We start from the raw sequence: 21,683 nt of genomic DNA on the forward strand, positions 1-21,683 counted from the left end.
TATATATATATATATATGTATATACCAGTAATTTCTTACATAGGTGGGTGCAGGATAGTTAACAGTCAACAATTAACTCAGTAACAGTGAGGGGATATCTGCAGAGCAGTACCTGTGCTCTGAGGGGTCTGGAAAATGGAAAATGACTTTGACCTTCCAACAATATGTTACGATAGATGCAAAAAGACAACAGTCAGACTCAGTTAAGGTAAAGACTGACCTTTGTCTGGAAGATACCGGCCTTGGACATGGCTACACACCATAAACTGCTCTTTAGTCTTAAAAGTTTTCATTTCAGACCATCTTTTGTGGTTACTTTAGGTTTCTGCATTTGCAAGGCTGCCAAGCAGGCCTCCCCTGAGCTAATCAGGTGTCCCCTTTTTGTCTACACAAGCTATATAATTACTAGAGGCCCAGTGCATGAAATTCATGTACTTGGGGTGGGGTGTCCCTCAGTCCAGCCTGTGCCCTCTTGCAGTCGGAAACCCTTGGGGGGTGTCCGACTGATGGCTTAGGTAAGCCATCAGTTGGACAGCCTTAGTGCTGCCACGGAGGTGGGAGCGGCTCCTGTCACTGCTGCTGCCAGGTGTGAGCCCCGCTTCTGGCTGAGCGGCGCTCCCCCTGTGGGAGTCCATTGACCACCAGGAGGCAGCTCCTGTGTCAAGCGTCTGCCCCCTGGTGGTTAGTGCATGTCACAGTGACTGGTCCTTCCACTGTGGGGCCAAAACTGGCTCTCCGACATCCCCTGAGGGGGTCCCGGATTGTGAGAGGGCACAGGCCAGGCCGAGGGACCCCACCAGTGCACAACTGGGGCGGGAGGTTGGCCAGCCAGGGAGGGACTTCGGAGGGCTCCAGGGTGTGTCTGGCCCTTCTTGCTCAGTCCTGATAGGCTGGACCCCAGCAGCAAGCTAACCTACTGGTCAGAGCATCTGCCCTCTGGTGGTCAGTGCATGCCATAGCAAGCAGTTGAGCAGCCTTAGCATATCATTAGCATATTACACTTTGATTGGTTGAACAGACGACTGGCCTACCAGATACTTGCCATAGTGGGCTTTTATTATATAGGATGTTCATGGCTTATGTATGCGCTTCACCTCCTCAAAGAGTTCTGGAGAGCAGGGAGCAACCAATGATCTTTGTTTTCCTCACGGACACACTTCCAGCTGCCTAGACAGGCTGGGCACACGTGCACTTTCCTTGAATGACAGGGAAAGTTAGCGGGTCCTGCCTGTGGTCTGTCCGCCTGACATCTGTATGCAGATGCAGAGAGGACCCGCCCGGAACCGCCCTTTCCTGACCGGGAGCGCAGACAGGCTCTGAGGACTACACTTCCCAGAATCCTCGGCTCTCGCGTGGGCTCCATTTCCCAGAGAGACGGCCCGCCCCGGCCGGACCTGCGCGGGGCGCTGGACCTTTGCCGCCGGAGTGAGCGCCTTCCCGGCCGGAGCCCTGGGGGAGTCGGGGCCGGAGGCGGCGGTGCGGCCGGGCGGTCCCCGAGCCTCCCTCCTGGGAGCGCGGCGAGGTGAGCGGCCGGGGCCCCGCGGGGTGCGCGGGGGGACGGCGGCCCCGGCAGGATGCGCCGCACTGGCCGAGGGGCGCGCGGGGCCTTTGTGGGCGCGGGCCGGGCACCGCCTCTGCTCGCCGCCCCCGGGGGCCGCCCCGCATTCGGGCGCCGGAACGCGGCTGGTCGGGCCCTTCGTCCCGCGGGCCCCGGGCCCCGCCACCTGCCGACCCTCGGTCCCGGCCGCCGGCCCGTGAGGACAGGTTTCCTCCGCTCGCGTCCTCGGCCCCGGAGGCCGGCGGGCGGTCAGCTTTCCGCGCGGAGGGAGTGGCCGCCTCGCCCGGTGGCAGAGTCCGGTCTGGACCCGAGCGTTGGTGTCGGCGCCCCCTCCCTGGACAGCAGCCAGCCCCGCGCGCGCCGGAGCGAAGGGATGTTGACCTCCCCGAGGCCGTTTGCTCGCCACACCTGGACCTGGATAACTTCACGGGAGGGGCGTCAGGTGGGGAAGCTGGTGGCGGAGAAAGTTGTCGCGCGCGCCTGTGAGGTTGGAGGGGTCCCCGGGGCGCGCCGTGAGGTTGGAGGGGGCGCCCGGGGCGCGCCGTGAGGTTGGAGGGGTCCCCGGGGCGCGCCGTGGTGGGGATCCTGGGGCGCCCTCGCCGGCGGTGTGAATTGGGGCGAGCGCTCCTGCTCTGCCTCAGTGTCCCGACCTGTGAAATGGGGGTGCAGACGCCGGGGTTCGCTGCTGCTGAGCCGGGGCGGAGGGGTCTGCCCCTCGCTCCTCCTGACTCCCCTCCCCGAGGGCTCACGGAGCCGTTCTCAGGTGCAGGGGTCCGAGAGCTGGTGAGTCTGAGGGTGGAAATGGAAGGGGCTTCTCCCTCCTGGCGCCCCTGTTCTCGCAGATCTGCCCTCTGGAGACTCTGCCGTCCTCGGGGCGAAGAACCCAGCGGGGACATGGCTGCGGAGCCGAGCGGCGCAGGCTCTCAGGTGCGGTCACTGTATCTCAGGCCTCAGGGACAGATGTTTGTTTGTTTGTGTTGTTTTGTTTTCTGTTTTCCCTGGAACTGGAGTTCTCCACCCCATGCAGTCTCCCCAGCATGTGGAGCCCAAGTCCTTTCCCGTTGAAGAGCTGGTCTCCCGGGGGATGGTGGTTCTGTAGTGAATCTTGCCACCCCCACCTTCCCTGTCTAGTGTTTCCCTTTTTCTTCCCTAATAGGCACTCTTATTCATTAATTCCAATTCACTACCTGATTACCAATTTGACAGGTCAGATGCCGCTTGGGGTCAGAACAAACAAGAGTCACACTTGGCAGAGTTCCTTCCTGGCGCTGCCTCCCTGCTCACCCCCATCTCCCTCCCTGCTCACCCCCATCTCCCTCCGTGACTCATCCCCATCTCCCTCCCTGCGCACCCCCATCTCCCTCCCTGCTCACCCCCATCTCCCTCCCTGCTCAACCCCTTCTCCCTCCGTGCCTCACTCCCATCTCCCTCCGTGCCTCACTCCCATCTCCCTCCCTGCTCACCCCCATCTCCCTCCCTGCTCACCCCCATCTCCCTCCGTGGCTCACTCCCATCTCCCTCCGTGCTCACCCCCATCTCCCTCCCTGCTCACCCCCATCTCCCTCCGTGGTTCACTCCCATCTCCCTCCCTGCTCACCCCCATCTCCCTCCGTGGCTCACTCCCATCTCCCTCCGTGCTCACCCCCATCTCCCTCCCTGCTCACCCCCATCTCCCTCTGTGGTTCACTCCCATCTCCCTCCCTGCTCACCCCCATCTCCCTCCGTGCCTCACTCCCATCTCCCTCCCTGCTCACCCCCATCTCCCTCCCTGCTCACCCCCATCTCCCTCTGTGGTTCACTCCCATCTCCCTCCGTGCTCAACCCCTTCTCCCTCCGTGCCTCACCCCCATCTCCCTCCGTGCCTCACTCCCAATCTCCCTCCCTGCTCACCCCCATCTCCCTCCCTGCTCACCCCCATCTCCCTCCGTGGCTCACTCCCATCTCCCTCCGTGCTCACCCCCATCTCCCTCCCTGCTCACCCCCATCTCCCTCTGTGGTTCACTCCCATCTCCCTCCCTGCTCACCCCCATCTCCCTCCGTGCCTCACTCCCATCTCCCTCCGTGCTCACCCCCATCTCCCTCCCTGCTCACCCCCATCTCCCTCTGTGGTTCACTCCCATCTCCCTCCCTGCTCACCCCCATCTCCCTCCGTGCCTCACCCCCATCTCCCTCCGTGGCTCACTCCCATCTCCCTCCGTGCTCACCCCCATCTCCCTCCCTGCTCACCCCCATCTCCCTCTGTGGTTCACTCCCATCTCCCTCCCTGCTCACCCCCATCTCCCTCCGTGCCTCACTCCCATCTCCCTCCCTGCTCACCCCCATCTCCCTCCGTGGCTCACTCCCATCTCCCTCCGTGCTCACCCCCCATCTCCCTCCGTGGCTCACTCCCATCTCCCTCTGTGGTTCACTCCCATCTCCCTCCGTGCTCACCCCCATCTCCCTCCGTGGCTCACTCCCATCTCCCTCCGTGCTCACCCCCATCTCCCTCCCTGCTCACCCCCATCTCCCTCCGTGGCTCACTCCCATCTCCCTCTGTGGTTCACTCCCATCTCCCTCTGTGGTTCACTCCCATCTCCCTCTCTGCTCACCCCCCATCTCCCTCCCTGCTCACCCCCATCTCCCTCCGTGGCTCACTCCCATCTCCCTCCCTGCTCACCCCCATCTCCCTCCTGCTCACCCCCATCTCCCTCTGTGGTTCACTCCCATCTCCCTCTCTGCTCACCCCCATCTCCCTCCGTGGCTCACTCCCATCTCCCTCTGTGGTTCACTCCCATCTCCCTCTCTGCTCACCCCCATCTCCCTCCGTGCCTCACTCCCATCTCCCTCCCTGCTCACCCCCATCTCCCTCCGTGGCTCACTCCCATCTCCCTCCGTGCTCACCCCCATCTCCCTCCCTGCTCACCCCCATCTCCCTCCGTGGCTCACTCCCATCTCCCTCTGTGGTTCACTCCCATCTCCCTCTCTGCTCACCCCCATCTCCCTCCGTGGCTCACTCCCATCTCCCTCTGTGGTTCACTCCCATCTCCCTCTCTGCTCACCCCCATCTCCCTCCGTGGCTCACTCCCATCTCCCTCCGTGGCTCACTCCCATCTCCCTCCGTGCTCACCCCCATCTCCCTCCGTGGCTCACTCCCATCTCCCTCTGTGGCTCACCCCCATCTCTCTCTCTGCTCACCCCCATCTCCCTCTGTGGTTCACTCCCATCTCCCTCTCTGCTCACCCCCATCTCCCTCCGTGGCTCACTCCCATCTCCCTCTGTGGCTCACTCCCATCTCCCTCTGTGGTTCACTCCCATCTCCCTCCGTGGTTCATCCCCGTCTCCCTCCTTGCCCTTGGCAATAGTGCTTTCCTTTTCTTTCCACCCTTAGAATCCTTATGACACCTTCCCCAGGCTTCTGTAATCCATAGTTTTTAATTTTTCCTTTCTCTTCACTTTATTTATTTTTTAATCTTTATTGTTGAAGGTATTACATATGTTCCCCATTTCCCCCAATTCTAGCCCACCCCGTCCGCTGCCCCAGGCCTTCGCTACCTCCCTCTTAACTTTGGATTGTGCGCCTTGCTTCTACACTTTTGAAAACTGATCTTGTTCTGCTGTTTTCATCTTTATGTGTGTGAATGAGGGAGGGCCCCTGTATGGTGAGCCAGTGCTTGAACAAAAGATAGCCATGCTGGAGGGGACACAGTCAGAGAGGTCTCTTGACTCTGGGGGCAGAGAGAAGACTCCTCAGGAAGCTCAGGGAGGGTTCCATGGGATATTGGTAGTGGAGAGGCAGTGTGTATGTGGCTAGGAAGTAGGGCTATTGAGCCAGATGGCCAGGTTTGAACCCATGTCCTCTGTTGTCATTTCTGGGCTTTGGGCAAATACTTTCACCTCTCTATCTCAGTTCCTCGCTTGTAAAATGGGAATAACAAAAAGTACCTACCTTATAGGTTAAGTGAGAGGCTCACATGAACTAGTGCAGTGGTCGGCAAACTGCGGCTCGGCAAACCACGGCTTGCGAGCCACATGCGGCTCTTTGGCCCCTTGACTGTGGCTCTTCCACAAAATACCGGCTCTTCCACAAAATACCGACTTCTGTGCATGGGCCACGAAGTTTCAGTCGCACTGTACGTGCACGCCTGCACGTGGTATTTTGTGGAAGAACCACACTCAAGGGGCCAAAGAGCTGCATGTGGCTTGTGAGCCACGGTTTGCCGACCATGGAACTAGTGCATGCAAAGTGTTTAGATCAGGGCCTAGCAAAATATCATCATGGTAGCTGAACAATGTTTTTCTAGTAATAATACCATTAATGTTGCTAGATACATTATATATATATATATATATATATATATATATATATATATATATATATATATCTCCTATCTAGTAAAAGAGAAACATGTTAATTAGCCGTAACTTCGCTACCCTTCCCATTGGCTAATCAGCGAGATATGCAAATTAACTGCCAACCAAGATGGCGGCCGGGAGCCAGGCAGCTGATGCGAACAGGAGGCTTGCTTGCTCCAGTGACGGAGGAAGCCAGGTTCCCTGCCTGCTGCTGCCAGCCTCTCAGCTGCTCTCTAAGAAACATTGTTACAAATATAGAAGCTAAACAAAACCCCAGAAACCTGCTTTCAGCCAGCCGGGATCTCAGAGCTGGAGTCACAACAATGTTTCAAATACAGAAAGTAAACAAAGCCCAGAAACCTGCTTTCAGCAGCTGAGGTCTCAGGGCTGGAGCCAAGCCTTAGAGCTAAAGACGGCTCTCAGCTCCAGTGACAGCCATAAAAGGTAAATACATCCCAGAAAAAAAAGAAAAAAGAAATAAAAGAGAGGTTGGGAGCTTCAGTCACCTGCCAGCCTGAAAACGGCCCTCAGCCCCTCACCCAGACTGGCCAGACTCCCCAGTGGGGACCCCCACCCTGAAGGGGGTGTGACCAGCTGCAAACAGCCATCATCCCTTCACCCAGCTGGCCAGGCACCCAAGCGGGACCCCCACCCTGATCCAAGACACCCTTCAGGGCAAACCAGCCGGCCCCCACCCATGCACCAGGCCTCTATCCTATATAGTAAAAGGGTAATATGCCTCCCAGCACCGGGATCAGCAGAGCCGCAAAGCCTCCCGGCCTGGGATCAGCGGAGCAGCGAGGCCTCCCAGCACCGGGATCAGCGGAGCTGCGAGGCCTCCTGGCCTGTGATCAGCGGAGCCACAAGGCTTCCCGAACCCGGGATCAGCTGAGCAGCAAGGCCTCCCGGCACCGGGATCAGCGGAGCTGCGAGGCCTCCTGGCCTGTAATCAGTGGAGCCACAAGGCCTCCCGAACCCGGGATCAGCTGAGCAGCGAGGCCTCCTGGCACCGGGATCAGTGGAGCCACGAGGCCTCCCGAACCCGGGATCAGCTGAGAAGCGAGGCCTCACTGCTCCGGTGTCAAGCGGAGCCGCGAGGCCTCCCAGCACTGGGATCAGCGGAGTCACGAGGCCTCCTGGCCCCTGGAGCAGCGTGACAGGGGGCAGTGCCCAAACCCCCTGATCGCCCTGTGGCTCTTGTGTGTGACAGGGCGGGGCCACAACCCCCTGATCGCCCTGTGGCTCTGTGTGACAGGGGGCGGGGTCACAACCTCCCTATCCGCCCTGCTCTGTTCGTGACAGGGGAAGGCTCCCCAACCCCCTGATCGGCCCTGCTCTGTGCCTGATGGGGGGAGCTCCCTAACCCCCTGATCGACCCTGTTCTGTGTGTGACAGGGTGTGGCGCCCCAACACCCCCCATGGGCCCTGCTCTGTGTGTGACAGGGTGGAGCCGCAACCTCCCCATTGGCCCTGCCTTGAGTGTGATGGGGTGGCGCCCCAACCCCCCAATTGGCCCAACCCTGAGCGTGACTTAGGGTGGCATTGCAACTTCCTGATCTGCCCTGCTCTGTGCATGGCAGGGGGGATCTCCCCAACCCCTGATCTGCCCTGCTCTGTGGGTGACAGGGGGGAGCTCCCCAATCCCTTGATCGGCCCTGTTCTGTGTGTGACAGGGTACGGAGCCCCAACCCCCTGATCTGCCCTGCTCTGTGCGTGACGGGGTGGCGCCGCAACCTCCCCATCGACCCTGCCTTGAGTGTGCCAGGGGGCGGCGCCCCAACCCCCAATCGGCCCTGCTCTGAGCCTGACCAGGGGCTGCGGGGCAGGCACCTAGGGATGGGGGCCTGCCCTTTGCCACCCAGGAGCGGGCCTAAGCCAAGCAGGTTGTTATCTCCCAAGGGGTCCCAGACTGTGAGAGGGCACAAGTGGGGCTGAGGGATACCGCCCCCCCCGCCAGTGCACAAATTTTTGTGCACCGGGCCTCTAGTCTACACTAATAATAAAGATGCAAATTAACCATCAGTCTGTCATTCCACCACTCCACTACACCCACAAGCCATGCCCACCAGCCAATCAGGAGCGAGTATGCAAATTAACCCAACTAAGATGGTGGCAGCCATGGAGCTGGAGTGAGCAGGAGGCTTGGGTTGCCCCCAGCAATGGAGGAAGCCAAGCTTCCCTCCTCCACTGGCCAGCCCTGGGCTTCGCTCAAGGCTACAAAGTTTCAATTATAGAAGATAAATAAATCGCAGAAAAATAAAAAAGAAAGAAAGGAGAGGCTGGGAGCTTAGGTCGCCGGGGGGCCATCAGCCCCTCACCCAGGCTGGCCAGGCACCCCAGTGGGGACCCCCACCCTGAAGGGGGTGTGGGCAGCCTGAAAATGGCCCTCAGCCCCTCACCCTGGCTGGCCAGGTACCCCAGCGGGACCCCCACCCTGATCTGGGACACCCTTCAGGGCAAAGCAGCCGGCCCCCACCCATGCACCAGGCCTCTATTCTATGTAATAAAAGGGTGATATGCAAATTGACCCTAACAGCAGAACAACTGGGAATGACTGGTCACGATGACACACACTGACCACCAGGGGGCAGACGCTCAATGCAGGAGCGTCCCCCTGGTGGTCAGTGTGCTCCCACAGGGGGAGCTATTCTCAGCCACAAGCCAGGCTGACGGCTGCCAGCACAGCGGTGGTGGCGGAAGCCTCTCCCGCCTCCTCAGCCGCACTAAGGATGTCCGACTGCAGCTTAGGCCTGCTCCCCGCTGGCAAGTGGACATCCCCTGAGGGCTCCTGGGCTGCCAGAGGGATGTCTGACTGCCAGCTTAGGCCCGATCCCCCGGGGAGCGGGCCTAAGCCAGCAGGTGGACATCCCCCAAGAGGTCCCAGATTGTGAGAGGGCACAGACCGGGCTGAGGGACCCACCTGAGTGCACAAATTTTTGTGCACTGGGCCTCTAGTATATATATAAAAGCTTAAGCTACTGGCCGACCGTCTGACCGTCCGGTAGCTATGACATGCACTGACCACCAGGAGGCAGATGCTCAATGCAGGAGAGGAAACCACAGGCATGGAAACATGGAACAGACTGATGACTCTCAGAGGGAAGGGGGGAGGAGGGAGGGCAGGAAGAGGTTAACTAAAGATCTGGTATCCGTACTAGCGGCCTGGTGCACGGATTTGTGCACTGGCCTCTAGTGTTACATAATGTTCATAGGACCCATAAATACTTGTCCTTTCTTTATTCACCTTCATCTAATAATAACAGGCAATGTTGCTGGGAATGTCCTGAAGGCTTTACCTTTGTTTTCACTCATAACAGTGTAGCACTTATTATCCCGATTTTATTATTATGTTTTAAAAAAATATTTATATTGATTTCAGAGAGGAAGGGAGAGGGGGAGAGAGAGAGAGAAACATCAGTGATGAGAGAGAATCATTGATTGGCTGCCTCCTACACATCCCCCTACTAGGGATTGAGCCCACAACTCAGGCATGTGCCCTGATCAGGTATCACACTGTGACCTCCTGATTCATGGGCCAGTGCTCAACCATTGAGCAACACAGGCTGGGCATATTTTCCTCATTTTACATGTGAGGCAACGGGGGCTCAGAGAAATTAATAACCTGGGTTCAAACCCAAGTGGGTGTGGCCTTTAAGTTCACACTTGTTACTGTCCAGCCGTTGCTCTGGTGATCTTCCGAGCACAGCGCAGATCCTGCCGTGCATCATCAGGCTCTTCTGCACCGTGATGCTCTGTTTTGGACCCGCGCAGTTTGGTGGTGGTTGATCTGAGGCTGTGGCTAGAGCCTCCCATTGCATATGTGGGCTGCTTTTTTCCCAAGGTTTTGCCCTTTCATTCCAACAGAGCCAAGTTGGTCTCTTGGCCAGAATCATCTTCATCCTGTGTGTGAGTGCATCCCATATGGCATTCTCCCCAACCTTGCCTGCTGCCCACACGGCAGTACTGCATGGGCCTGTGTGGAAATCTCACTGACGGGACGTTTATGACCAGAGAGAGAATAGACTAAGCACTGGATTAAAAGGAAACTTCAATTATTGTCTTGCCTCTATCACTGACACATTATGTGACCTGGGGTCTTGACTGCCCTGGACTTTGGGTTCCTCACCTCTGAGATGAGGATTGAACTAGGAGATGGCATACAGTCCTGTACGGCTACACTTTTTCTTTCATTGTTCACATCATTTCATCATTTTCTTCACTACCAGTTGGGTTTTAAATTCTTTTTAGGGCAAGATTGTTTTGTATTTCCCCATATGCCAATAAGTTATCTTATACATGTGTTGCACTCTCATGCTAAAAATTCAGAGAATAGAGAAACCAAGATGGCGGCATAGGTTAACGCTGGAGATTGCTGCCTCGAACAACCAATTCAAGGGTACACCTAAAAGATGGAACGAACATCATCCAGAACCACAGGAAGGCTGGCTGAATGGAAATTCTACAACTAGGAGGAAAGAGAATATCATACCCAGACTCAGAGGAGGCACAGTGTTGAAGTGAAATACTCAGGTGCGGAGTGCGCGCGCAGAGCGGGCTGGCGGCGGAGGGCGCGGTTGTTGTTTTCAATCGGGAGGGAGTTTCAGACTCTGAGCTCCAGATCCGGGCGAGTCTCTAGGGACCCAGACTCAAACGGGAGAAGCGGGACTGTCTGGCTTCGGTCGGAATTCGAAGGCAGCTTTCTCTCTGAGGTTTGCAGCGGTTGTTGGGACTCTGTGAGGCAGAGCACCTAGGGACGGAACTGAGAGCAGCCATAACTGCTCGCTCCCGCCCGCCCTGTTTGATCCAGTGCGACCCACCCCGCCCAAGCCCTGCACAGAGCCATTTGCCAGATAGCCTCAGGCAAAGGCTAGATTAGCACCTCCCCAGAGGACAGAAGTTTTCCCACTGCAGACACAGCTGACTCTCATAGCCAGTTGGCCTGGAGGTCAAATCCCCCCAGTATTAACTACAACAATCAAGGCTTAACTACAACAAGACGCCGCACAAAGACCACTAGGGGGTGCACCAAGAAAGCATAAAAAAAAATGCGGAGACAAAGAAACAGGACAAAATTGTCAATGGAAGATATAGAGTTCAGAACCACACTTTTAAGGTCTCTCAAGAACTGTCTAGAAGCTGCCGATAAACTTAATGAGATCTACAAGAAATCTAATGAGACCCTCAATGTTATGATAAAGAACCAACTAGAAATTAAGCATACATGGACTGAAATAAAGAATACTATACAGACTCCCAGCAGCAGACCAGAGGAGCGCAAGAATCAAGTCAAAGATTTGAAATGCGAAGAAGCAAAAAACACCCAACTGGAAAAGCAAAATGAAAAAAGAATCCGAAAATACGAAGATAGTGTAAGGAGCCTCTGGGACAGCTTCAAGCGTACCAACATCAGAATTATAGGGGTGCCAGAAGATGAGAGAGACCAAGATATTGAAAACCTATTTGAAGAAATAATGACAGAAAACTTCCTCCACCTGGTGAAAGAAATAGACTTACAGGTCCAGGAAGCGCAGAGAACCCCAAACAAAAGGAATCCAAAGAGGACCACACCAAGACACATCATAATTAAAATGCCAAGAGCAAAAGACAAAGAGAAAATCCTAAAAGCATCCAGAGAAAGAAAGTCAGTTACCTACAAGGGAATACCCATACGACTGTCAGCTGATTTCTCAACAGAAACTTTGCAGACCAGAAGGGAATGGCAAGAAATATTCAAAGTGATGAATACCAAGAACCTACAACCAAGATTACTTTATCCAGCAAAGCTATCATTCAGAACTGAAGGTCAGATAAAGAGCTTCACAGATAAGGAAAAGCTAAAGGAGTTCATCACCACCAAACCAGTATTATATGAAATGCTGAAAGGTATCCTTTAAGAAGAGGAAGAAGAAGAAAAAGGTAAAGATACAAATTATGAACAACAAACATGCATCTATCAACAAGTGAATCTAAGAATCAAGTGAATAATGTGGTGATCAAAATAGAATCAGGGACATAGAAAGGGAATGGACTGACTATTCTTGGGGGGGAAAGGGGTGTGGGAGATGCGGGAAGAGACTGGACAAAAATCGTGCACCTATGGATGAGGACAGTGGGTGGGGAGTGAGGGTGGAGGGTGGGGTGGGAACTGGGAGGAGGGGAGTTATGGGGGGAAAAAAAGAGGAACAAATGTAATTATCTGAACAATAAAGATTTAATTAAAAAAAATTCAGAGAATAAAAAAATGCATATATGAAGAAGTTAAAATCACTCTTACCCCGCCCCAGCCAGTTTGGCCCAGTGGATAGAGCCTGCGGACCAAAGGGTTCCGCGTTCGATTCTGGTCAGGAGCGTGTACCTTGGTTGCAAACTCCTCCCTGGCCTGCGCCCTGGTTGGGATGTGTGCAGGAGGCAACTAGTGGATGTGTTTCTCTCACATCGACGTTTCTCTCTGTCCTTCCCTCTTCCACTCTGTCTGAAAGATAAATGGGAAAGTATCCTTGGATGAGGATTAACAAAAAAAAAAAGCTCACTCTTACCCCAACATCTGGAAATAATCACCATCACCCCTTTGGTATGCATTACCTCAGAATAATATTTTATGCATCTTTATTTATGTACATATGTATGTATTTATTTTATCATTTTAACTTTTTGTTGTGACAGAATTTACCACTTTAACCCTTTTTGAATGTATAATGCAGTAGCATTAAGTACATTCATGTTGGGTGACAATCACTACTGTCCATCTCCATTATATGGATTATCTCATTTCTTTCTTGACCTATGAGGTAGGCATGACAGGGAGTTTGGTGGAGAGGTGAAGAATGGCACCTTGGACATCCACCTGTGTTGGAATTCCGTGTCTAGCACTGAGCAGCTGTGATTTTATGATTTATAAAACGAAATATATGTTTGGTCTTCGTCTCTGTTCCTGGCACATAGCTTCCAAAGCACTTATAATTCCTTAACTGATTAGTAATATGTGCGTTTTTTACCTGCAATAACTTCAAAGCAATAAAGATGAAATGGCTGTGTTGTGTTATTCATAACCAGCCCTTTTCAATCACACCGGAGTTTATATTAATGAGCTGACTTTAGGAGAGCCCTAAGGTGGGGCTGGTTCCAGAGAAACCAACCCCGACTAGAGGTTGGCACTTTCAGCCTTCTACCCGATGCCTGTCTTGGGCTGGAGGTTGACTCAGTCCCGCCTGTGTAATGAGTTAATCAGTCATGTACATGTAATGGCCAGTGATTTAATCCATCATGCCTTTGTAATGAAGCCTCCATACAAACCCAAAAGGACAGTGTTCTAAGGGCTTCCTGGTTGGTGAATGAACACGTGGAGAGTCGAGGAGAGTGGCACAGCCAGAGGGTGGGGAGGCTCCGCACCCCGTTCCCCAAAGCTTGCCCTGTGCATCTCCTCATGGACTGTTCCAAGTTATGTCCTTTTATAATAAACTGGTAATCTTGTAAGTAACTTGCTTTTCTGAGTTCTGGGAGCCACTCTGGCAAATTAATGGAACTTGAGGAGTGGGTTGTGGAAATCTCTGACTAAGCATTTCCTGGTGGCCCATCTACTGTCCCACAGCCTCCTTCCTCACTCTGTGTGGGTCATCAGGGTGAGCTGGGGTGGCTTGTCTTTACAGATGTCGGTGACGTTCAAGGACGTGGCGGTCCTCTTTACGCGGGATGAGTGGAGAAAGCTGCGTCCTCCTCAGAGACACCTGTACCAGGATGTGATGCTGGAAAACTACAGTAACCTGGTCTCTCTGGGTAAGGAAGTTTCCTTGTGGAGACATTTCCCTATAGAAGTGGGGTAACACAGCACCTCCTTCTCTGAATAAAAGCCCCGGTCATCAGAAACTTGAGCTGAGATTTGCCTTAGGATTGCACACGTCAGATCTCCACAAATAGATACTGAAAACCTTTCCCCTTTCTATAGACAGTGGATTGCCTGTGGGAGGCACACTCGGCAGTCACACATTGGGAATTCCCTCCCACTTGAGGCATCGTTTTCCCATCACGATTGTTCTGTGTTTGGGTGCTCACCTCTCGGCAGGGAGCGTCCCTCGACCCTCTTCATGGCCGACCACTTGCCTTTCCTCATTCTCTTCCAGTTCAGAAACAGCTGACCTAGCGCCTGCTTCCCTGGATAAGTGCGGTGGGTGTCTAAGAAGCTTCTGCTGCGCTTGCAGTGAGATTGTCCTTATGGGACATCTCTAAATCTTAAACACACCCCCTATGGGCATGGAGTTGGCCATGGGATGGGGGAGGGGGATATTGATACCATCCCCGTCCCTCTGTGTAATTACACACTAGAACTTTCTCCATGGTTAAGGCAGTGTTTCCTTGCACTGATTGTTCTGTGGTTGGTGTTCACGTCTCTCAGCAGAGGGCTTTGTCCAGTCTCTGGACCTATCACTTGCCTTTCCTACTTGTCTTTTCCAGGGGTCAGCAAACTTTCTGTAAAGGGCCAGGTAGTAAATATTTTAGGCTTTGGGGGCCACATGTGGTCTCTGTAACCTGCTTTTATTTTGTCAGCCAAGGGCATCCTTAGACAGTGGGCTCGATTTTGCATACTTTGCTGACCACTGCCATCGTTAAAGGGAGTCAGATTGTGTTTCTCATTTTAAACAAGCTACTTGGTACATAATCCTTTCCATACGTATCTGTGTACAAATTTAATTCAGTCTATACATTTAACATATTTCATCTCTATAGGAAGCCAATAACACCCTATTAATCAAGGCTGATGTTTATGCTCTTTCCCTAACGTACAGCTAATTATTATGTAGTCATGTGCTACAAGTCCCTTTTTCCTAGCACACCTCTCACATCAGAGAGCTTTTGTACCATCAGAAGCTTTTGTACCATCCCCTGAGTTTCCACTCGGATCTGAGCTACCTCTCTGTGTCAAAACAAATCCAAGTCTTTCTTTCTTTTTTGGTCTATGAACAGGGCTCCTGTTTTCCAAACCAAAAGTGATCTCCCTGTTGCAGCAAGGAGAAGAGCCGTGGAAGGTGGAGGAAGAGAGTCCTTGGGGCGCCCCTCTCGGTGAGTGGGGCTGAGGTGCCCGCGGGTCACCAGGCGAGGGTCTGGTTCGTAAGTGGAGGGTGGGCTTGCAGATGATGGTTGGGAACGGCTCTCCAGGCCCTTGGTCCTCGGGAGTGGCGGAGAAGGGACGCTGAGGACCAGACACAAGCTTCCTCCTTTCTCCTTTCCCTGCTGTTCACTTTGTAATGGATCTGTCAGGACCTCTTTTCTTGTCCTTTCCTGTGGTTTCAGAGGAGGGCCGCGCCCTCGTGCCCATTCAGCCAACGTGTATGTAAGGACTTGCAGGCAGTTCATTCTGACTGAGGCTCAGGGTCTGTGTGTGGGGAAAGAAGGAGATGAAAAACGATTTTGGGAAATTTGGGCCCCATTATAAAGTGCTTTGGTACAGTTCTTAGAGATGTGAACTGCTCGATGGGTGAGTGCAGAGGGTTTTAGGCAGAAGAATTCTGTGGCCATTGACATTTTAGAAACATTGCTCTGGCGTACGGCCAGAAAGAGCACCTGACATGGACAGACGCCCTCCAAGGCACAGTAAGGACTAAAGCAGTTCAGGGGCATTGTTAGCATGTGTCACCATTTATGTTTAAAGAAAATTATGGGGGTGTTTGTCTAAGGTATAATATACAGAGAAGTTAGTTGCACAGCTTAGCTGGTAACAGTATGCTTGGAATGGGGTCCAGAATGGGTGGGATGAAAGGGGACTTTATTTATATGTAATCTTTTGATTTTTTTCACATGGAGAATAATCCACGAATTCCTTAGTAATTTGAAATTAAAAACAGTCACGTTGGAAGCATTGCAGCAAATAGGTTTAAAGTGAGGCAAAACTGGGTATGGGAGGTTTCTGGAGACCATTGTATATTGTAGGCAAGACGTAACGAGGGCCTGGATGAGGGCTTGTGCAGTGGGGTTCAGGAGGGAAGAGGAGGGGCTGCTTGGTTGTCTTTGGTTGACCTTGTTATCCAAGTGGAGATGACAAATAGCCTCTTAGATTTGGAGTACCACCCCTCTGAATATAGACTTGGTGTGCAATGTAAATTTGGGAGATCCTGGTCAAGGTAGGCTAATTGAAACAGTGGCTGAATTTGACTTAATTGGTGGAGTTCACATTATAGTAAGAGCAAGAAAGAGCCTCTGAGTCAAATTTGAGGAACTCTAGCATTTCATGGTAAGGTAGAGAAAAATGAAGCCATAGGGAAGGCAAATGGAGGAGTGTGATAAGAGGAAACTCAGGAAAGTCAGTTGTCATTGAAGTCAAGGCTCGTAGTAGGATTGTTATCAGTAGAACTTGAGAGAAATAAGATGTTTTTGGGGCATATTTAGATGATAGAATAAACAATTCTTGATAATCGATTAGCTGAGGGATCTGAGGGAGAGATATTAATGATGCCTCTTAAAGGTTTAATTCAGAACTGGTGTCATTTACAGAGCCAAAGGATTATAAAGATTGGAGGGAATAATCATGAATTGGGTTTTAGGCATGTTGAATTTGAGGTGTCTTTGAGACATTTAAGTTGCTATTTGGAGTAGGTTGTTGTGTAACTGGGTGTAGAAAGTAGAGAAATCATGCATGAGGTGCATGTTTATAATTAGAGCTGGCCCGTGGAAAGAGTGCAGAGTGAGAAGATTTGGGGGCCTAGTACTAAACCCGAAGGAACTCTAAGGATCAAAGAGGAAGTAAAGTAAGTCACAAAGGAGACTGAGAAGCCCACCAAGGAAATTGAGGCTGGTGAGCAATGAGAAGGACGTGGAGGAAAGCTTGGCTCCACTAGCTTAGGAAGAGAATGTCTCCAGGAGAAGGAGTGGTCACTCTCAGATGCTGCTGAAAGAGCATCTTGTCTTAGCCACGTGGAGATCATAGTTGCCTTAGCCAGGGTAGTGGTGAGGACAGAAGCCAGAATGGAGCCAGCGAGTGGTGAGTGAGCCGGAGGAAGTGAAGTGTAGGAACTGTAGTCAGACTTGAAGCAGCAGCAGCAGCTGGAAGAGCTCTTCTATGCATATATAAACAAATAGTCCTGTAGTACTCTTTCCTTTGTCCACTCCAGTGATAGTGTACAACACACAGTATTCTGCCCTTTCACTTGATATGGAAACTCTCCATGGCAGTGTGTAGGGAGCGTCCTCACTCTGGGGAGTAGGGAGGAGGCCTTCGGCTGGCTCTCTTTCTCGCGGGGGAGGAGTGATTTTGATTGTTTGCTCCCTCTCAGCACCCATCCTACAGCATATCAGCAAGCCCAGTCCTGTTAGCACTTTCTTTATAGTTGATCCTGATGCAGTCATCTGTTGTCCACCCCTTTCTCACCTACATAACTGCAGTAGCCTTTTAAGTGATTTATCTCTTTTCTGCTTCTACTTGTGCCCCACGAGTCTGTTCTCTGCATAGTAGCCGACTTGAGTGGGCATGCAGTTTCCCTGTGGCTTTCTATCATGCTGAGAATAAAATTCCAAAGACCTTACTGTAACATATGAGGCCTTAATATGACTTGCCCTATCTGTTGCGCTTGTCTTATTTACCTTTTTCCCTCTTGCTCACTGCATTCTAGGCACACAGCCTCTTGGCTGTTCCTCTGAAGTCACCACACTTTTGTTTGCTGTTGTTTTCTTTGCCTGGGAAGCCCTTTCTTCACATATCCATATGGCTTTTATTTATTATTATTTGTCATTTCATTCCACCCCTTCCCCCAGCACTCTCACACACACATACCGAAGTATAAGCTCCATAACTCTTAGTCATCACATCCCCTAAAACATTACCTGGCCCATAGTAGGCAGTTAATAACTATTTGTTCATGGAAAGGATGTTTGCAGCACATGCAAAGATAAAGAAATACGAAAAAACATGGCATGCTCCAGAAACTACATATAGTTCAACATACCTGATGAGAAGCCAGGGGAGGGAGATGAGGACAGGTGGAAAAAGGTCAGAACGTGAAATACCTTGATGACCATGGTATATATATAAAGTACTCAGGACTTTATATATAAACTAGAGGGCGGATGCACGAAATTCATGCAAGGGCCTTGTCCCTGGCAGCCCCAGCTTCGTCCAGAAGGTCATCTAGACGGTCGTTCTGCTGTTCGGCCATCTGGTCTAATTAGCATATTATGCTTTTATTGTTATAGATTATTAAAGATAAATTGGAGGATCTAAGGAAGTTTGTAACATGGTAAGATAAGATTTTAGAGATTACTCTGCCTACAGTGTGAAAACTGAATTGGAAGAGAGCAAGACTTGAAGCAGGGAGACTAGTTAGGAGACTATGGGAGACTACAGTAAAGCATGAGAAACAAAATACCATTTAGGTACCTGTGCCCAATGCTCAGGGTTCTAGTAAAGGTGTTGGTCACAAAACTGCAGTCTTTATGTACAGGCCTAAGGCAGGATCTCTAACTTTATTACAAGCTAGAATCTAAATTGCAGAATCTTACTATCTTCTTCTCAGCACATATACTAAACCTAGAACCAATGACATATAGTCACTGGAGAAAGGACCCATTTTTTGTGTTTGCCTTTCATACTTTTGCCCAAATAATGTATTGAGATTTGATCATTTAATTTATCAAGACTTAGATGGAGAGAAGGAGCTAGGAAGGTGTTTGGCAGGAAGTAAAAAACTCCTGGTTCCCTTACAATAAATAGTAAAGATATGGGTGCATATAAAATTAGTCAAGGAGGCTGTGTAGAGTGGAAAAAAAAATCCCAAAGGCTAAGGAATACCAGTTTTCAAAGGAGGGACAGAAAGTGTTATCCATGAAGGAATCTGAGAGGGGAATACTGGTAGAAGAAAGGAGGAAAGTGGAATACATTGTGTTCACCAAGCAGAGGGAGTATACACTCATTCATATGAAAGTGAATGTGAGATAGGAATCTCAAGTGAGATGCAAAGGAGCCCTTTAAATGGTTACCTCTAGCCCAGAAGAAAATGCCAAACTATGTGCACAACCATTCCCCTGCCAAAATTTAATATTCAGTGAATTGTGTTCTTACCCAATTATAATATTTATTGAAATCAATTTTTTTCTTTACCACTTTATCATATTGTCCTTTTTTTAACCTTATGCATGTATATATATATGTACATGTATATGTGTATATATACACATATATATGTATATAATATATATATTTAGCTTAATGTATTTTAATAGCAAACTTATAGGAACAGCACAGAATACAGACAACATTAAAAACATGTATTTGCATGTAGGACAACTAAGTTAGAAAAGTATAGTGAACTGATGGTATCTACTGTATGATAAAAATGCTACAAACACCATTTAGTTGCCATCAATAAGAAATTTACTTGTTTTAAAAAAATCCAAATGCTGGCATTGTCCAGAAAAATTTAATAGTTTTATTTATATTGTTATAAAGTTGAACTGCTGAAACTTGTTCACTGAAACATTTGACTTGCATTAATGCTGTATGTCCCTGCATTTAGATTAAAAAAATTCACACACAAATAAAAATGGAAAAATTGCCAATACCCGATTTCTGTCCCCTATTTTCAACTTGCAATCATATACTTAGGTACCTTTGATCCCATCGGAAAAAAAAAAATCTAACTTTCAGAACTACCAATAACAGGAAGAGGAGAATTTTTTTTATAGAATGAAAAATGTTTCCCATCATAGTGGATTCTTAAGCATGTTCTCCAGGTATTTGGCGTGCTGGCTGGATGTCTACTGGCATAATTGTTACACGTTGGCATGGAGAGCACACAGGTTGGTGTCTTCAAAAAGGCCAACCAGACAGGCCTCACTAGCCTCCTGCAAAGCACCAGTTGCTGTGCTCTGGAAACGCAGATCTGTTTTGAAGTCCTGAGCAATATCTCGCACCAGACGCTGGAAGGGAAGTTTGCGAATCAGTTCAGTGGACTTCTGATAACAGCTAATTTCACGAAGTGCCACAGTACCAGGCCTGTAACGATGAGGTTTCTTCACCCCTCCAGTAGAGGGCCCACTCTTTGGAGCGGCTTTGGTAGCCAGTTGCTTCCTTGGTGCTTTACCACTGGTTGATTTGTGGGCAGTCTGCTTTGTATGAGTCATGGTATAGAGACCTCTTTACTTGCCCCCCTTTCTCCTTTGGCTGGAGCTCCATGAGCTGGAGACAGTGCAGGCATTAGAGAGGGATGGCGGCTGCGAACACCCCTTTTTATATTTATGCCTTTCTCCCCTTTTTATATTTATGTCTATCTTATTCTTGATCTTTGACTTTTCTACTTTGCTTGCAGTCTCTCATGCTTGATGCATGAGCAAGGCTGCCTTCCTAACTTTTGACTTTGGCTTCAGGTCTACTTGTGACTCCTCTGTAACTTAATTTAATAATGCCTTCCTATGTGAACTGGCCTGAAACCCTCCCATCACCCATGTAATGTACTGATCTGTAAGACAACCTCTACAAGTATTTGAATCATGTTTTGTGTGTGAAATTGATGTATAAATAATTGAGAATATTTGACATTTTTCAAATTTGGAGTATATACGTAATTAAGAAAGATCAAGAAAAAAATTGTATATAATTCAGATGCCATCAGGAAGACTTAGAGGTTAATAGGGTATGCTAATCTGATTGTAAAGAACACTTATGGGGAAAAAGGAAAGTAACATCTATATATATAACATTTTTAAAACACTGTGGTATGGTCTATATTGAAGGGAATGGACTATGGAAATTGAGTCAATAAAAGACTCAGAGTTTATTTTTTAATTGAATCTGAAGGATACAAAAGAATTTGACATTAGGGAAATGGAGGAAGACTTTCCAGGTTAGGAGTGATTACATAAAGAAGAGAAATGTCATGAAGATAATTTAGGAATCTATCATGGGCTTTGGACTCTGATCCCAGATTGCCTTTCCTAATTCATACTCTTCTTTTCTCCATTCTTCATTCACCAGTTCTCTTAGTCACTCTATACTCACCATCTTTTAAATGTGTTTTTTAAAATTATTTTTTTTCTACCCTAATACTTTAAGCTCTCATTGATTATTTCCCCCATACTGCTTAAATCTATTTTTTGGGCAGATACCAAGACCTTATTTAAAGATAATCAGTGTTTATTTATTCTATACATTTTGTCTCTGTAGCCAAAAGCTGTATCATATGAAACATCTTCAGTTTGTTTTTTCCCCCCTCCAGGATGCAAGAGTAATCATAAAACCACAAAGTCAACTCAAACGCAAGATTCTTTATTTCAGGAGTTGATAATGAAAAGACCCAAGAGGAATGGACCCTGGGTCTTCAAATCAGAAAAAACCTGCGCATATGAAGACAGATTAGAGAAAAAACAGAAGAAAAAGGAAGGTGTTCAGATACTTTCAGTTACCCACAAAAATATTCTTACTGTAGAAAGAAGACATAAAAATACTGAATTTGGCCAAAACCTTAGCCCAAAGTCAGTCCTTATTAGAAAACAGATGGTTCCTAGAGAAGAAACACTACCAAAATGTGAAATACAAGGAAACAGCTTCAAACAGAATTTAAATTTGATTAATCAACCAAAAATCAACACAGCAGATAAACGCTATAAATGTAGTATATGTGAGAAAACCTTTATTAACACTTCATCCCTTCGTAAACATGAGAAAAACCATAGTGGAGAGAAATTATTTAAATGTAAAGAATGTTCAAAAGCCTTTAACCAAAGTTCAGCTCTTATTCAACATCAAATAACCCATACTGGAGAGAAACCCTATGTATGTAAAGAATGTGGGAAAGCCTTTACTCTTAGCACATCC

The 21,683-nt window shown here is 49.7% G+C and overlaps 2 protein-coding genes across 2 annotated transcripts; one reads left to right on the plus strand and one right to left on the minus strand.

The window, feature by feature from the left end:
- Positions 1–1,529: 1,529 nt before the first annotated feature.
- Positions 1,530–21,129, plus strand: LOC118658672 (zinc finger protein 28 homolog). The gene is made up of 5 exons (XM_036314214.1): positions 1,530–2,000; positions 13,537–13,663; positions 14,008–14,051; positions 14,849–14,944; positions 21,085–21,129. The coding sequence occupies exons 1-3, from the start codon at positions 1,575–1,577 to the stop codon at positions 14,025–14,027; spliced, it is 573 nt and encodes a 190-aa protein (XP_036170107.1). The 5' UTR covers positions 1,530–1,574; the 3' UTR covers positions 14,028–14,051; positions 14,849–14,944; positions 21,085–21,129.
- Positions 19,643–19,993, minus strand: LOC118658673 (histone H3.3A-like). The gene has a single exon (XM_036314216.1). The coding sequence runs from the start codon at positions 19,991–19,993 to the stop codon at positions 19,643–19,645; it is 351 nt and encodes a 116-aa protein (XP_036170109.1).
- Positions 21,130–21,683: the final 554 nt, after the last annotated feature.

Source organism: Myotis myotis, unplaced genomic scaffold, assembly GCF_014108235.1.
Source record: "Myotis myotis isolate mMyoMyo1 unplaced genomic scaffold, mMyoMyo1.p scaffold_m19_p_6, whole genome shotgun sequence".
Lineage (NCBI taxonomy): Eukaryota > Metazoa > Chordata > Mammalia > Chiroptera > Vespertilionidae > Myotis > Myotis myotis.

Bases quoted from the DNA above. Each gene is read 5' to 3' on its own strand.
- LOC118658672 (XM_036314214.1), top strand. From the start codon at position 1,575: ATGCGCCGCACTGGCCGAGGGGCGCGCGGGGCCTTTGTGGGCGCGGGC. The intron at 2,001-13,536 runs GTGGGGAAGCTG...TTGTCTTTACAG, and splicing joins CTTCACGGGAGGGGCGTCAG to ATGTCGGTGACGTTCAAGGA. The intron at 13,664-14,007 runs GTAAGGAAGTTT...ATTCTCTTCCAG, and splicing joins CAGTAACCTGGTCTCTCTGG to TTCAGAAACAGCTGACCTAG.
- LOC118658673 (XM_036314216.1), bottom strand. From the start codon at position 19,993: ATGACTCATACAAAGCAGACTGCCCACAAATCAACCAGTGGTAAAGCA.